General features: G+C 37.9%; 1 protein-coding gene across 3 annotated transcripts in view; it reads right to left on the bottom strand.

Annotated features, from left to right (window-relative positions):
* The window catches only part of LOC311302608 (cyclin-dependent kinase-like 5), a 71141-nt gene that overhangs the window by 30895 nt on the left and 25019 nt on the right, over nucleotides 1–15227 (bottom strand). For all 3 annotated transcript variants that reach the window (XM_084428588.1, XM_084428589.1, XM_084428587.1), the window contains exons 4-8: nucleotides 5665–5710; nucleotides 3525–3661; nucleotides 2472–2592; nucleotides 2264–2323; nucleotides 740–830 (exon numbers count right to left, since the gene is read on the bottom strand). In XM_084428588.1, the coding sequence (XP_084284714.1) occupies nucleotides 740–830; nucleotides 2264–2323; nucleotides 2472–2592; nucleotides 3525–3661; nucleotides 5665–5710 (455 nt within the window). The remainder of the gene's footprint in view (nucleotides 1–739; nucleotides 831–2263; nucleotides 2324–2471; nucleotides 2593–3524; nucleotides 3662–5664; nucleotides 5711–15227) is intronic.

A 15227-nucleotide genomic window follows, 5' to 3' on the forward strand; every position in this document is an offset into this window, starting at 1 on the left:
GGCTCATCTATCCCTGTTTTCCATGTTCGTAGAGTTAGTGTCTGGAGTAAATATATAGGCTATAATCTGTGTGTGTAGACAGCTTTTTTTTAAATGGCGGGTGCTGGTGTTTCGCGTGCGTTCAGCCAATCAGCGAACACTAACGTCACTGATAGCTCCTATAGCGCTGGTTTAGACCGACTCTGAAGTACGAGTAAATCAGTTCCTCCAAAAGGAGTTCCTAGAGCTAAACTGGTTCCTAGTTCCTGCGGTGCGAAAGCCCCGTTTATTATTATAATGCTATACAAATAAACACGCTGGACTATAATTATTTGTATAATAGTTTCGATTCTCAAATCTGACTGGACGAAAAATGCTGATTCATTCATGGAAATGAAATTGATGTTGAAGTTTGAGCGGGACTTCACAAAGATCAATCGACACTCAGCGAGACATTCGGCTGAAGCTGAAGAGGATGTTTCACTTCACAGACAAAGACCAATTCCTCGTGTGTGTAAACACAGATGGCAGTAAAGCTCTTTCTGATTCATAGACGCCAGTCATGGGAAATTCCCTTAAATGTTGAACGGATCCTACGACAAAGACATCGCTTTCATCTTCTGATAACTGATGGCAAACTGATTTTTTATTTCATGAATATCACTTAACCTGAAGAAGGACACGTCACGACACACTCAGTTCCCCTGTGGCAGTGTGTGTGTGTGTGTGTGTGCGTGTGTGTGGTTGGACACACACTCACCCCAGCAGCAGTTCTGGTGAGCGGTACCATCGGGTCGCCACATACTCAGTGTAGTTCGCATCGGTTCCTTCAGAAAGATCCCGCGCAAAACCTGCCAGAGGAACCACAAGATCTCAGAGAGCGTCTGATTGGAGGAAACCCTGATTAGCATATCCGCATCACAGTTACAGCTTCTCAGGTGACTCGCCTGACTTTTTTTTTTTTACAGTTAACTACTTTAGTGCTTCAACATTTCTAATGTTTCCCTTCATTTTTTCCATCTAACATGCTTCGCAGCTCAGATCATTTAATGAGAAATATTTGAGTTCATATTAAAGGATTAGTTCACTTTCAAAAAAAATGTGCTGATAATTTACTCATCCCTGATGTCATCCAAGATATCCATGTCTTTCCTTCTTCAGTTGAAAAGAAATTAAGGTTTTTGAGGAAAACATTCCAGGATTTTTCTACACAGAATGGACTTCAATGGCAATATTAATTATTAATATTAATTAATTAATATTAAAACAAAGATGTCGGACGATTTAAATATATATACTTTTTCACCACAAATGCTCGTGTGCCACACATTGCGTCATCACGTTGGAAAGGTCACGCGTCACGTCATCTATCTAAGTTATTTGTCTGTGTTCTCCGGTTCAGAAAGATAGGGCGAAAAATGTCATCTCATTTTCTCCTTCAACTTCAAAATCGTCCGACATCTTTGTTTTAATTTATTATTATTATTAATTTTTATCGTGACCTTTCCAACGTGATGACGTAATACGTGGCGCACCTCAGAAATGGTACAAGACGGGCATTTGTGGTTAAAAAGTATATATATATTTTTCTTTTATAGAAAATGGCCGATCGTTTCGCCAGATAAGACTCTTATTTCTCGACTGGGATCGTGTCGAGACTTTGAAGCTGCATTGAGACGGACATTTGAACCTTCTTTGAACATTGGGATAGTTGGGTGCCATTGAAGTCCATTCTGTGTAGAAAAAACCTGGAATGTTCTTTTGGACTGAAGAAAGAAAGACATGGATATCTCGGATGACATCGGGGTGAGTAAATTATCAGCAAAAACTTTTTGAAAGTGAACTAATCCTTTAAGATCCCTGACTTTTGCAGACTTTGGAGCAAATCTGAGCACAGGAGAGACATGAAAGAGATGTTATTGGTGATCTTTCTGTCATACGTGATGATTTATAGCAGCACAGAACATGTGTGTGTGTGTGGGTGTGTGTTCGGCTACTTTTCCCAATAAAACAATGAGAGCATGTCCAGAATGGAGAACAGCCTGAGCGTCTCTCAGCGAGTCTGGAGTGAGAGACAGACGATCTGCTGTTGTCTCACTGAGTCAAACACACACACACACACACACACACCATACATAAGTCTGATACGGGACAGAATGCTAATCAGGATTCACCCCACCCATATTGATTTGCATAGAGTGTGGGTGTGGCCAATGCACACAGTCCTGTGATGCGCATCAGACAATGATTGGTGCTTCACGATCACATGACCGCAGAAACTCACCGAAGTCGCACAGCTTGAGCACGTCATCAGAGCTGATGAGGAGATTCTCCGGCTTGATATCTAGAAAGAGAGACAGACAAAAAACATTTATAAAAAAACATTTTTATTACAGGTGGTCTCAAACCTCTGTGGGTGAAGAATAAAATGAAATGATATTATAAAATTCTTTTTTTTAAACATAATTGACTTTATTCCAGGGGTGTCGCACCTCTGTGAACGATGTCGTTCTTATGGCACCAGTGAATGGCTTTGATCAGCTGGTAGATGTACGTCCGGACCTTGTCAGGCGCAGCTCCGTTCGGCATGTCCTCCAGCAGCTCCAGCATGTTCTGCAACACACACACACACACACACACACACACACACACACACACACACACACATCTTAAAGGTATAGTCCACCCAAAAATTAAAATAAAAAAAAGTAAAAGTAAAAGTGCATCTATCTATCATAAAAGTGCATCTATCCATGATAAAAGTGCATCTATCCATCATAAAAGTGCATCTATCCATCATAAAAGTGCATCTATCCATGATAAAAGTGCATCTATCCATCATAAAAGTGCATCTATCCATCATAAAAGTGCATCCATCCATGATAAAAGTGCATCCATCCATGATAAAAGTGCATCTGTCCATCATAAAAGTGCATCTATCCATGATAAAAGTGCATCTATCCATCTTAAAAGTGCATCTATCCATGATAAAAGTGCATCTATCCATCATAAAAGTGCATCTATCCATCATAAAAGTGCATCTATCCATCATAAAGTGCATCTGTCCATCATAAAAGTGCATCTGTCCATCATTAAAGTGCTCCACACTGCTCTGGGGGGTTAATAAAGGCCTTCTGAAGTGAAGTGATGCGTTCGTGTAAGAAAAATATCCATATTTAAAACTTTATTGACTAAATGACTAGCTGGGCAACAAACTCAAGCTCCGACGACATTTCTCTTTAAAAATTCTCGTTTTAGACTTCTAATTCGTGACTGGTGTTTTGTTTCGCTCTTTCCTCTGCGCTTCTGCGTTCATCATTACGTCATGTGTAAATCGATGCGTACAGCAAAAGAAAAGCTTGGAAGAGCCAGGACATTTTTTAATATAACTCAGATAGTATTCGTCTGAAAGAAGAATGTCATATACACCTAGGATGACTTGAGGGTGAGTAAATCATGGGCTAATTTTCATTTTAAAGTGAACTCTCCATTTATCCAGCCCCATCAGAAGAGCACGGCTGAAGGTCTCCAGAGTCTCGTCTCACCTTCTCCACGTACTCGAACACCAGGTAGAGTTTCCCCCGCCGCCGAAACGCCTCCTTCAGCTCCACGATGTTCTCCTGCTTCAGCGTGCGGAGCATCTTCAGCTCACGCATGGTGGTCTCCTTCACCTCCTCATTCTCTGAACACACAGCCAAGGTCAACTTCACTTCATTTATACAGCACATTTACAACAGCCACTAGGCTGACCAAAGTGCTTTACAGAACAACCAGATAAATCATAAGAAAATAATTCCTGCATAACAACACATAAAACACAAAAGCAGCAAAGCTAAGAGCAACCTAGCGGAGTAGCAAACCAGTATCAGACTTGTGAGTCACAGTAACACACCCTGATGACGGCTCAGTGGCCGCGGCGCGTCGGTGTGTCGTTGCTTGTCACATGTTTTAAAATCTAAGCCATGAAAGAATAAAAGCTTGTTATATTTTTCTAAAAACTAATTACTCAAGTGCCTCCTGGGATTGATTTTCATGCATTAGTTTCTGTTCATTCAAACTGAAGTAGAGCCAGAACAAGTAACACAACCTAGAAAGTCATTTGTTACTTAAAAAAAAAAAAAAAGAAGGAAATAAATGTATTTGTTACTTGTTATCAGTTGTAAAGCAAAGTAACATTACTCTTACAGGTAACAGTGTTGTTTTAGTATTATTTATATACTATTCAAGTTTTGTAGTAATATTTTGAATTTGAACTTTTAGGAGAAAGAAAGAAAGAAAGAAAGAAAGAAAGAAAGAAAGAAAGAAAGAAAGAAAGAAAGAAAGAAAGAAAGAAAGAAAGAAAGAAAGAAAGAAAGAAAGGAAGGAAGGAAGGAAGGAAGGAAGGAAGGAAGGAAGAAAGAAAGAAAGAAAGAAAGAAAGAAAGAAAGAAGAAGAAAGAAAGAAAGAAAGAAAGAAAGGAAGGAAGGAAGGAAGGAAGGAAGGAAGGAAGGAAGGAAGGAAGGAAGGAAGAAAGAAAGAAAGGAAAGAAGGAAGGAAGGAAGGAAAGAAAGAAAGAAAGAAAGAAAGAAAGAAAGAAAGAAAGAAAGAAAGAAAGGAAGGAAGGAAGGAAGGAAGGAAGGAAGGAAGGAAGGAAGGAAGGAAGGAAGGAAGGAAGGAAGGAAGGAAAGGAAGAAAGAAAGAAAGGAAAGAAGGAAGGAAGGAAGGAAAGAAAGAAAGAAAGGAAAGAAGGAAGGAAAGAAAGAAAGAAAGAAAGAAAGAAAGAAAGAAAGAAAGAAAGAAAGAAAGAAAGAAAGAAAGAAAAGAAAGAAAGAAAGAAAGAAAGAAAGAAAGAAAGAAAGAAAGAAAGAAAGAAAGAAAGAAAGAAAGAAAGAAAGAAAGAAAAAAGAAAGAAAGAAAGAAAGAAGAAGAAGGAAGGAAGGAAGGAAGGAAGGAAGGAAGGAAAGAAAGAAAGAAAGAAAGAAAGAAAGAAAGAAAGAAAGAAAGAAAGAAAGAAAGAAAGAAAGAAAGAAAGGAAAGAAAGAAAGAAAGAAAGGAAGGAAAGAAAGAAGGAAGGACGGATGGATATTTACAGTTAGTAATATATTTTCAGTTTCAAATTCATTGTAGTTTAATATTTAGAAATGTTATGTGCCTTTTTGCCTCTTTAATATTACTATTTAATAGTATATATATATAAAAAATAGTTTAAGTTAGGCAACATTTCTAATGTTCACTTAGTTCGAGTCTCACATCTAATATTAATATTTTATTTTATTACAGCTTTATTTCAGTTAACAAAAATGTTTTAAATTAGTTTCGATATTAGCTAACGATAATAATCCTGAAAGTGACACTGGAACCGAACACAAAGATAAAGATGTGCGTTTATGTAACTTTAATGCACAACTTTTTTTTTTCTTTTTTTTTAAACATGCATATTCATTTCTAATCATAACTTTAAGTTAAACCTGTTTATTATTTTGATATATTAGAATGCTTATAGAACACATGCTATTCTATACATTTGTTCTTCAGATCAATACATGTTGAGATTATTATTTGAATATAAGCGCGTCTCATTAATATTCATGAGGAGCTGCATCAGGATGGTTTGGTGGTCTTTCATGTGATGATGAGTGAACGAGTTCAGCTGAAGATCAATGATGTTCTGAATCACACGAGCCGTTTCAGACCCAGGAGACTCACCTTCACTGTCCTTGAACTTCTTAATGGCCACGATTTCATTCGTCTCCTGCAACAGAGGAAGAATAAAACACAACATCAGACGCTGAACCAGAGCATCTCCCAGCCAGAAATACTGGATTATGCATTATTAAAAAGTTAAAAAAGCACATTTTTGGATTATTTAGCGCTTTTTTCACCACATATGTGTAACAAACCGCAAGTCAGTGACACTCAAACTGCAAGCGTCAGACTCATTTTCATTTTTTGTTGCTTATTGTGAGAAATATTTCACATAATACACTACAGTTCAAAAGTTTGGGGTTAATTTTTTTTTTTTATTATTGTGATGCTTCAAAGATTATTTTGAACTCTATTCATCAAAGAATCCTGAAAATAAAATGCATGACGCTTTCCACAACAATATGAAACTGTTTCCAACATTGATAATAATCATAAATGTTTCTTGAGCATCAAATCATCATATTAGAGTGATTTCTGAAGGATCATGTGACTCTGAAGACTGGAGTAATGATGCTGAAATGATCACAGGAATAAACTACACTTTACTGTATATTCACATAGAAAACAGATGTTTAACATTGGAATAATATTTCACATTTTTTACTGTATTTTTGAATGCTAGTTGACTTCATCTAGATAAACTTCTGCTGATGGATGACGTCATTGCTCACGTCATTGTTGTTCTTACAGTTCAATTAAAGCCATATTTCTAATAAATGATTAGCATATGGTTACCAACATATGGAGAGGAACTGTGTCGCAGTTACACACTCAGCAGAGCACATTTACACTCACAATACAGTTGGCGGGCATTCTGGACCCTGTGAATGTGTGTTGAGGAGAACTAAAGGACTCGACACACACACACACACACACACACACACACACACACACACACACACACACACACACACACACACACACACACACACACACACACTCTCTCTCTGGCCTATTTTACACTCTCAGTGTCTCTATATCCTCCCAGCATCCTTCAGTGCTCTAGATTCACACAACTCTTACAGACACTAACACTGAAGAACAAGCAAAAGCACAGTTAGGTGTTCAGAAATGTGTGTTTGCATACAGTATGTTAAACAAACACTGATCACAGCTGCAAACGATGATGACGGCACATTCCTGATTAATAAATCACACACTGCTACATCTTTTAATACATATACACAGTTTGGGATCGGTACGTTTAAAAAAATAAAATGTTTTTAAAAGAAGTCTCTTCTGCTCACCATTTCTTTGATTAAAAATACAAAACAAACAGTAATATTGTAAAATATTATTATTACAATTTAAAATAACTGTTTTCTATGTGAAAATGTAATTTATTCCTGTGATCAAAGCTGAATTTTCAGCATCATTACTCCAGTCTTCAGTGTCACATGATCCTTCAGAAATCATTATCATATGATGATTTGATGCTGAAGAAACATTTCTTATGCACTGATTTATCAGGCAATAAGCTATTTTTTTTCATTCTATATTGTCTCCTGTCAATCAAAAGGTGTGGAAAAACATGTCAGATTGCAACTCATATTGTGTGTGAAGAAAATGCATCTCGTGTTGAATTTACTCAAAAAAGTTTCAAGACAGCGCCACCATGCGGTCAACAGGTATAATGAGATTTTAAAAATGCCAATAACTTTTGATTAAATTAGCCTGTTGTAATGAAACTGGTCTTAATAGATTCCTTGGCTCATGCCGAGAAAATAGATACCTATTTTGCCATACTAACCGCCATTTTGAAAATCTACTTTTTCGTGGCGATAGTCGAAACCGTTTTCATTTACCGCATCAACAAATTTGATGGCATAATGCCAAACTGCATCTGAAGCTGTATCTCAGGAAAGATTTGACACACTGACACCAAACTTTATGTGTATAATTGTCAGCCAACACTGAACACACCAGATCAATTTGGTGTCAGCGCCACCTATTGGTCAAAAGTAATAAGCAAATATGTCAAATTAAAACTGATTGTATTTATCAGCCTTCAACCATTTTGATTAAAATCAACTCCAGATGTCTTGATTTTTTTTGCTCTTCATTCTGAGAGTGAGTGGCAGTGACCTCTGACCCCTGCTTCTCCCTCTCTGTCTGTGGTCGTGACAGCGTACGTTCATTTTGTTACGGGAAAAGCACAAGTTTTCAGGTGAATGTATGAAGGTCTAACGCTGGTGTCCTTGCTGCTTGTTTCTGTGTAATGAAAGTAAATAAGCACTTGGGCTGTCAAGCTTCAAAAACAACCGAGAAAGCATCAGAAAACTTCTTCATAACACAATAGATGAGGATTTCATTGATTAATGACTAACTCAGCCCAGCGGGAGTCTGTTAGAGACCGACACACAACAGGAAGTTGAAACGAGGACAGACGAAACACAGGGAACACATGCAAAAACATGCAAACACACAACAGTCATCAGGACACGGGACGTGAGAAGAGGACGGTTATATATTCTGTATTGAAAGCTATTTGTGGATCTGCTGCACATGTACACAGATATTAGATTTACATACATTTACATAAACGACGCTGTTTGAGAGAAATGGAGAGCGAGAGATTTAAAAGGTTCCTAATTTTGTTCCGAGTCTCCTATAATTGGTTTACATGCACACAAGGTCAAAAAACACTTTCATTTTCTCATAATTTACCCTGCAGCATCAGCTCTTTACTGGAGTTTAAAAACAGCTTGAAGATTCAGTCTTTCTAAACCCCGCCTTTCTGAGAGCTTCCTCTGCTCTGATTGGTCAGATGACTCAGTCTGTTGTGATTGGTCTACTCTGCTCTGACTGGTCAGATGGCCCGGTCTGTTGTGATTGGTCTACTCTGCTCTGATTGGTCAGATGGTCCAGTCTGTTGTGATTGGTCTACTCTGCTCTGATTGGTCAGATGACTCAGTCTGTTGTGATTGGTCTACTCTGCTCTGACTGGTCAGATGGCCCGGTCTGTTGTGATTGGTCTACTCTGCTCTGATTGGTCAGATGGCCCAGTCTGTTGTGATTGGTCTACTCTGCTCTGATTGGTCAGATGGTCCAGTCTGTTGTGATTGGTCTACTCTGCTCTGATTGGTCAGATGACTCAGTCTGTTGTGATTGGTCTACTCTGCTCTGATTAGTCAGATGACTCAGTCTGTTGTGATTGGTCTACTCTGCTCTGATTGGTCAGATGGTCCAGTCTGTTGTGATTGGTCTACTCTGCTCTGATTGGTCAGATGACTCAGTCTGTTGTGATTGGTCTACTCTGCTCTGATTGGTCAGATGGTCCAGTCTGTTGTGATTGGTCTACTCTGCTCTGATTGGTCAGATGACTCAGTCTGTTCTGATTGGTCTACTCTGCTCTGACTGGTCAGATGGCTCAGTCTGTTGTGATTGGTCTACTCTGCTCTGATTGGTCAGATGACTCAGTCTGTTGTGATTGGTCTACTCTGCTCTGATTGGTCAGATGGTCCAGTCTGTTGTGATTGGTCTACTCTGCTCTGACTGGTCAGATGACCCAGTCTGTTCTGATTGGTCTACTCTGCTCTGATTGGTCAGATGACCCAGTCTGTTGTGATTGGTCTACTCTGCTCTGATTGGAAATATTTAGAAAATATTCAGAACAACAATGAATGAATGAAAAAAATGAACAAACATAGATCATAGATCATCTTAAATCATCGATTCAGTTGTTTCTAAAACACATAAAACTATCATTAAATATGTAAATCTTTCTATGATGCAGAGAATCCAGAAAAGGATGCAATAGTTCAGATAGTTAACTGAGGCACTACAAAATACTAAATAAATGCGTAAACCAATAAATGCATAAATAAATCAATGCATAATAATTAAACTAAAAGATAAATGAGTCCTGCAGTTCCCGACGCATGTGTTTGCTGATGATAAGAGCATGGACTGGGGCGTGAGAGCTGAACTGGTTTATCTGGGAGTGCAGAAGTGTTTCTGCTCACCCTGAAGGCTCTCGCGCTTCATACACACCACAGCTCAGTGTCCCTGTTAAAACACACAGCTCTGAAACATGAGCCAATGCTACAGGCCATCCAGCACATTTAAATATAACAGGAATTAGCATTTCATGCATATTCATATCCCTCTCACACACACCGTCTCCTGATTGGCTGAGCCCAACGGATCCTCGCTCAGATGAAATGAAAACAAGCCGAACAATAGGAGAAGGTGGTGAGACATCAGCGAGACGCCCGCGCTATTTTAATCTCTCTGACAGCGTGACCCGCTCGCTTTAGCTGAGACACGGACACACTGTGTGAGTGTGTGTATTACAACAGGTGACGCTTGGAAAGAGCTCTTTCTGTCTTTCTTTCTTTCGTCTCAGAGTTCTGACCCACTTTATGTTCTCTCCACAAACACTTACTGAGGAGAAATCTGTGTCACACTGAGCCTGATAGCATTTCTTGGACATATGTGATCCTGCATCACAAAACCTCGAGTCGAGTCGCACGGGTATATCTGTGGCAATAGCCAACAATACATTGTATGGGTCAAAATTATCCATTTTTCTTTTATGCCAAAAATCATTAGGATATTAAGTAAAGATCATGTTCCATGAAGATATTTAGTAAATTTCCTACCAAAAAAATTTGACCCTTATGACTGTTTTGTGGTCCGGGGTCACATATTATTACACACTTCTGATTTAAATATATTTGCAATTTTGCATTATTAAAAGATTCATGTATAAAGTTTTCTGTTTTTATTTCTCATCACATGAAAATGACAGCTACAGATCGTTAAATTGATGCAAAGGAACACAAAACCAAACACTGTTTCATTATGCAAATATATGCATGGAAGAAGGCCAATCACAATTTGCAAACATGATGATGTCAACGTTAGTCAGACATTTGAATGCTGAACATTCTGAACAGTGCATATTCAATTACATATTTCATATGGCTCACGACTGCAATTTAAAATGAGATTGTTTTAAAAAGCTCCAGGTTTGTTGTGGCTGTAGGGATTGTAGATTAATATGATTGTAAAATTATAATAATAATAATAATAATAATAAGATTTTAAAATAATAATAATAATAATAATAATAATAAAAATATTAAACAAAACAAGAAATATTACTATTGTAATATTCACTGTAAAATACAAAAATGAGTATTTACTACTACCACTACTACTACTACAAAAAAAGCCTTTGCAGGTTTGCTGTGCTTGTTTAAAAGGCTGCACAATTTGGCAAAATATTTGGTGATTATACATCAATATCAATTAATTTAAATTAATAATAATAATAATAATAATAAACATAATAATAAAAAATATAAACAAAATAAGAAATATTACTAAATTTATTTATAATACTTCACTGTAAAAAAAAAAGAAAAAGTATTTATTAATAAAATAAATATTAATAATGGCAGTTTAATATAACAAAAAAGCTTTTGCAGGTTTACTGTGCTTGTAGAGCTGCGTGATTTGGCAAAATATTTGGTGATTATTACTATAAAATAATAATAATTATTATTATTATTACTAAATAGAAATATTAAACAAAATAAGAAATGTTACTGATGTAATATTGTAATTGAATATTTAATTTAAAAATAATAGTATTGATTTAATATTAGTGGTTTGATGTGAATTACCGTCTGAAGTTGAATCGTTCTCGAGTGAGAGGATCAGAACAAACACAGACATTAGAGGAACATCAGTCCAGATGTTCAACATCAGCCCACAAACACAGACATTAGAGGAACATCAGTCCAGATGTTCAACATCAGCCCACAAACACAGACATGGTTTGAAACACGGAAACATCCGGATCTATGGAGGACACGATCAACAGTCCGTCCCTGAATCTGACCAGTGAAAGCAGCCGTGGGGGTCAGAGGTCAGAGGTCACACAGGTCAGTCAGTGAGAGGATTCCTCTGCAGTGCAAACACTGAATCAGATGAGTGTTTAAACAGCTTTAAAACACACTAAACGTAAAAGTTAATAAAGTACAGAGATTTGAACATGCGTCATCAGTAAAAAGTGTTCAGTTCACTTACTTAAAATGTTTCAGTAAACCCGTTGCCTTAAAATGATTAAGTAAATAAACGTAATGCTTAATTGAAAAAATTAAGTTATGTGAACTTGACAATTCCACATTACTTAATTTTTTTGATTAAGCATTACGTTTATTTACTTAATACCTTAAGTTAAGTCAACTGATCACTTTTTACGTTACAGGTCTGAAGATCGTCTCTGATAATAATGGTGTCATATTTCATGGTGTAGATTCACATTTTATTGAGTCTCTGAGAGACATTATCAAACCACAACATGACAGATCTGAGATCAGCAACACCGCGACACGACAGACACCTCAGACGTTCAGCAGAGAGGCTCATGGGAAACTGATCTTGTGATTTTGTGTTTCTCCCGGTGTCTCGGTATAGAAGCGTTAAACATTAATCCTCCACAAACACATGCTTGTGTGATGTGGCTAAAGCTGGATGGGGTCCAAAAGCCTCGGGTAAGATCCACAACTGAACAACAGCCTAAACAAACATTTCTAACCAGATATCGTTCGCTCAGACTCGTGGGAGCGTTCATCTCTCTTTAGTGTGTAATGTTGCTGTTTGAGCATGAAAATATATCAGAGTCAGTGTTTCTGAACTCCTGAAACGCCTCCATTGTAGTCTTGAGTTTCTTCCGGGAACGAACACGTCACAATATTCCTCATTATAATAATTCATGCGCAGAATAAAGGGGCGGGGCCTGGTTGAGTTAGTTAGTAGTGTGTTAAACTGGCGGTTATGGAAAGGGGCGGGACATTTCCCAAACACACTCGAAGCGCTCGACCAATCACAACACACTGCTCCAGCCGACCAATCAGAGCACAGTGTGCTTTTCAGAAGGAGGGGCTTCATAGAGACAGGAAGTGAACAGAGCGTTACTGACAGACTGGGAAGAGAGGAGCCGCAACAATGGAGAATATGAGGAGAATAATCAACATTCAAGCAGGAAAACCTGCTCTAGTAGAGCCTGAACACAACATCAAGACATAATAGGTCGTCTTTAATATATAAACTGAAAATATAAAAATAAAAGCTAATATAAAAATAAAAAATTTTGAGCTTCATATAGACAGGAACTAAACGTGTGTGTTTCCCGAACACCGCCATAACTCGCTGTTTAACTACTATCGTACGATTCATCATTGAAGAAATCAGCTAGCTCGCCACGACTGTTTCTCGAAACCGTATCGTCGCAAATTGGTCGTTCAACCACATTGGTTAATGATGTCATGCAGGTGATGGAGTAATAACTAGTTTTAATGAATCCGTTTGAGATCGAATTAACGCTTAGCCTAGAAATCTAGACGCACCATAGCGGCAGCGAAATGTATTTTGCAGCCAGTGTGGTCTAGCAACTCTCCGTTGACTTTCGAGCTGCAAAAACCAAACTCAGGTCAGGCCAATCACGTCGTGTATAGAGTAGGCGGGGCGGGCTTAACATAATGACGACAGAGTTGCGACGGTTTCCTGCTACTTGAAAACAAAGAATGGCGGCTGCTGGCGAACAGTCTTTCGAATCGGCTTTGGCCGCGACTCTGGAGGACTTGGAGTTAAGTTTTTATTTGAGAAAAGAGCAAAGAACGGCACTTAAGGAAGATGTGTTCGGAGTTTTGCCGACTGGATACGGCAAAAGTTGGGATTCTGAGAGACAACCGTTTATCCGCCCCTCAGACTGAGCCGTGCCAATGGTGTGTTGCCAGAACATCTTGATGTAGGTCTGGCTTGCCAGGCTAATTAACGCTAGATGTTTTGCTATAAATTACTGACATGTCATCTGAGGACTATTTCTAATTTTTCTCAGTTGTTTTCCTTTATTTCCAGATTCAATCAAAGACTCGTTCTCACGCACTAGAGCTCGTTCGCACATGCGCACTCTTCAAAAACGACACTTTAAGTCTCTTGACAAACTAAAGGACGTAAATGACATTTGTATGTATTCTAAATAAAAAATAGATATTGTACTGAATGTCAGCTTGCTTATTTGGCTGAAGATCAGGATTTATTGAGTCCACAAACTAGAAACTGCTTCTAACCACAGGTCGAGATCTGTCGCTCCACACACACACAACTCTGCGATGCTGTTTGCGAATGTTCGTTGGAACGATGGTTTCGGGGAAACACAGACTCGTTGAACTGCTGAAAACGACAGAACTTGCGACCATAGTTGGCTAACGATGCTTTCGGGAAACCAGAGCGTTACTGACAGACTGGGAAGAGAGGAGATTAAACAATGGAGAATATGAGGAGAATAATCAACATTCAAGCAGGAAAACCTGTTCTAGTGGAGCCTGAACACAACATCAAGACTTTGAGAAAGGGCGTAATGGGCCGTCTTTAAAAGTGTGGTTGTCAACATGGCAGGTTAAGAATGGACAATTAATTTGTGTGTGTGTGTGTGTGTGTGTGTGTGTGTGTGTGTTCAGGGCTGCGGTTTGTCTGGAGCCGCTTAAATCTGACACGCATCGGGTGAGGGAAATGAAACACACACAAACGAGATGTTCATGTTGGTTAAATCCTCTCAGACGCATGTCAAGACTCGATCGGAGAGAAACAGGCCAAAGCACGATATATCTGCTGATCATAAGCTGATGTTAGTCACCAGCCACAGCCTTCAGAGAAACACAAGCAGAACCGTCTCTGGAACTAAGAATACATGCTGACCACCTCCTCACTCGGAGAGGAGAGCACAGGTGCATTGTGGGAGATGAGAAACCGCTTAAAGGAAGCAAAGGCTGAACTTGATCACCTCTGATCAGTGATAGACCAATATATCAACACCAGTGGACCGTTAACTGAGCCAAACCTGGCAGATCATCAGAAACACCCGCAGTCGACCAGCACTCAGATATTTTTAGAGACAGTTTTGAAGTGAATATTGTGTAAAATACTGTTTTTTTTATTGTGTAAAATACATGTTTTGAGGAACATGGGAGAGTGAGAGGACGTGGAGGGGTCTGCTGAAAAGTAAAAAAAAAAAAAAAAAAGTAAAATAATTTTTTATTAAATATAAATAAATAAACAAAAATAAATAAAAAATGTAAATGTACAAATGGATCTGCTCAAAAGTTAAATAAATACAAAATAAAATAATTTAAATATATATATAAAAAAAATATATATATATATATATAAAAAAAAATGTACTAGGGGATCTGCTGAAAAGTTAAGAGAAAAATGATGTAAAATGTAAATAAATAAGTATAAATTAAAATAATTAAATTAAAAGATACTTAAGGGATCTGCTGCAAAGTTTAGAGAATAATAGTGCAAAACATAAATAAATAAATAAACCGTAAATAAACAAAATAAAAACAAATACATATTAAGATTAAAATAAATAACATTAAATAAAACTACAAATTAGCAAATCAGTGTCAGTTGCTGAAACTCCAGTCTCATAACCAGAGGAACCTGATGAGGAGCCTGACGACTCCACAAACTCAGTTTAACACGTCAACATTAGTCAGGCATCTAACGCTGAACTTCACACACATCTCTAATGATTCAGAAAG

The sequence above is a fragment of the Rutilus rutilus genome (genome assembly GCF_951802725.1).
Source record: "Rutilus rutilus genome assembly, chromosome: 13".
Classification (NCBI taxonomy): domain Eukaryota; kingdom Metazoa; phylum Chordata; class Actinopteri; order Cypriniformes; family Leuciscidae; genus Rutilus; species Rutilus rutilus.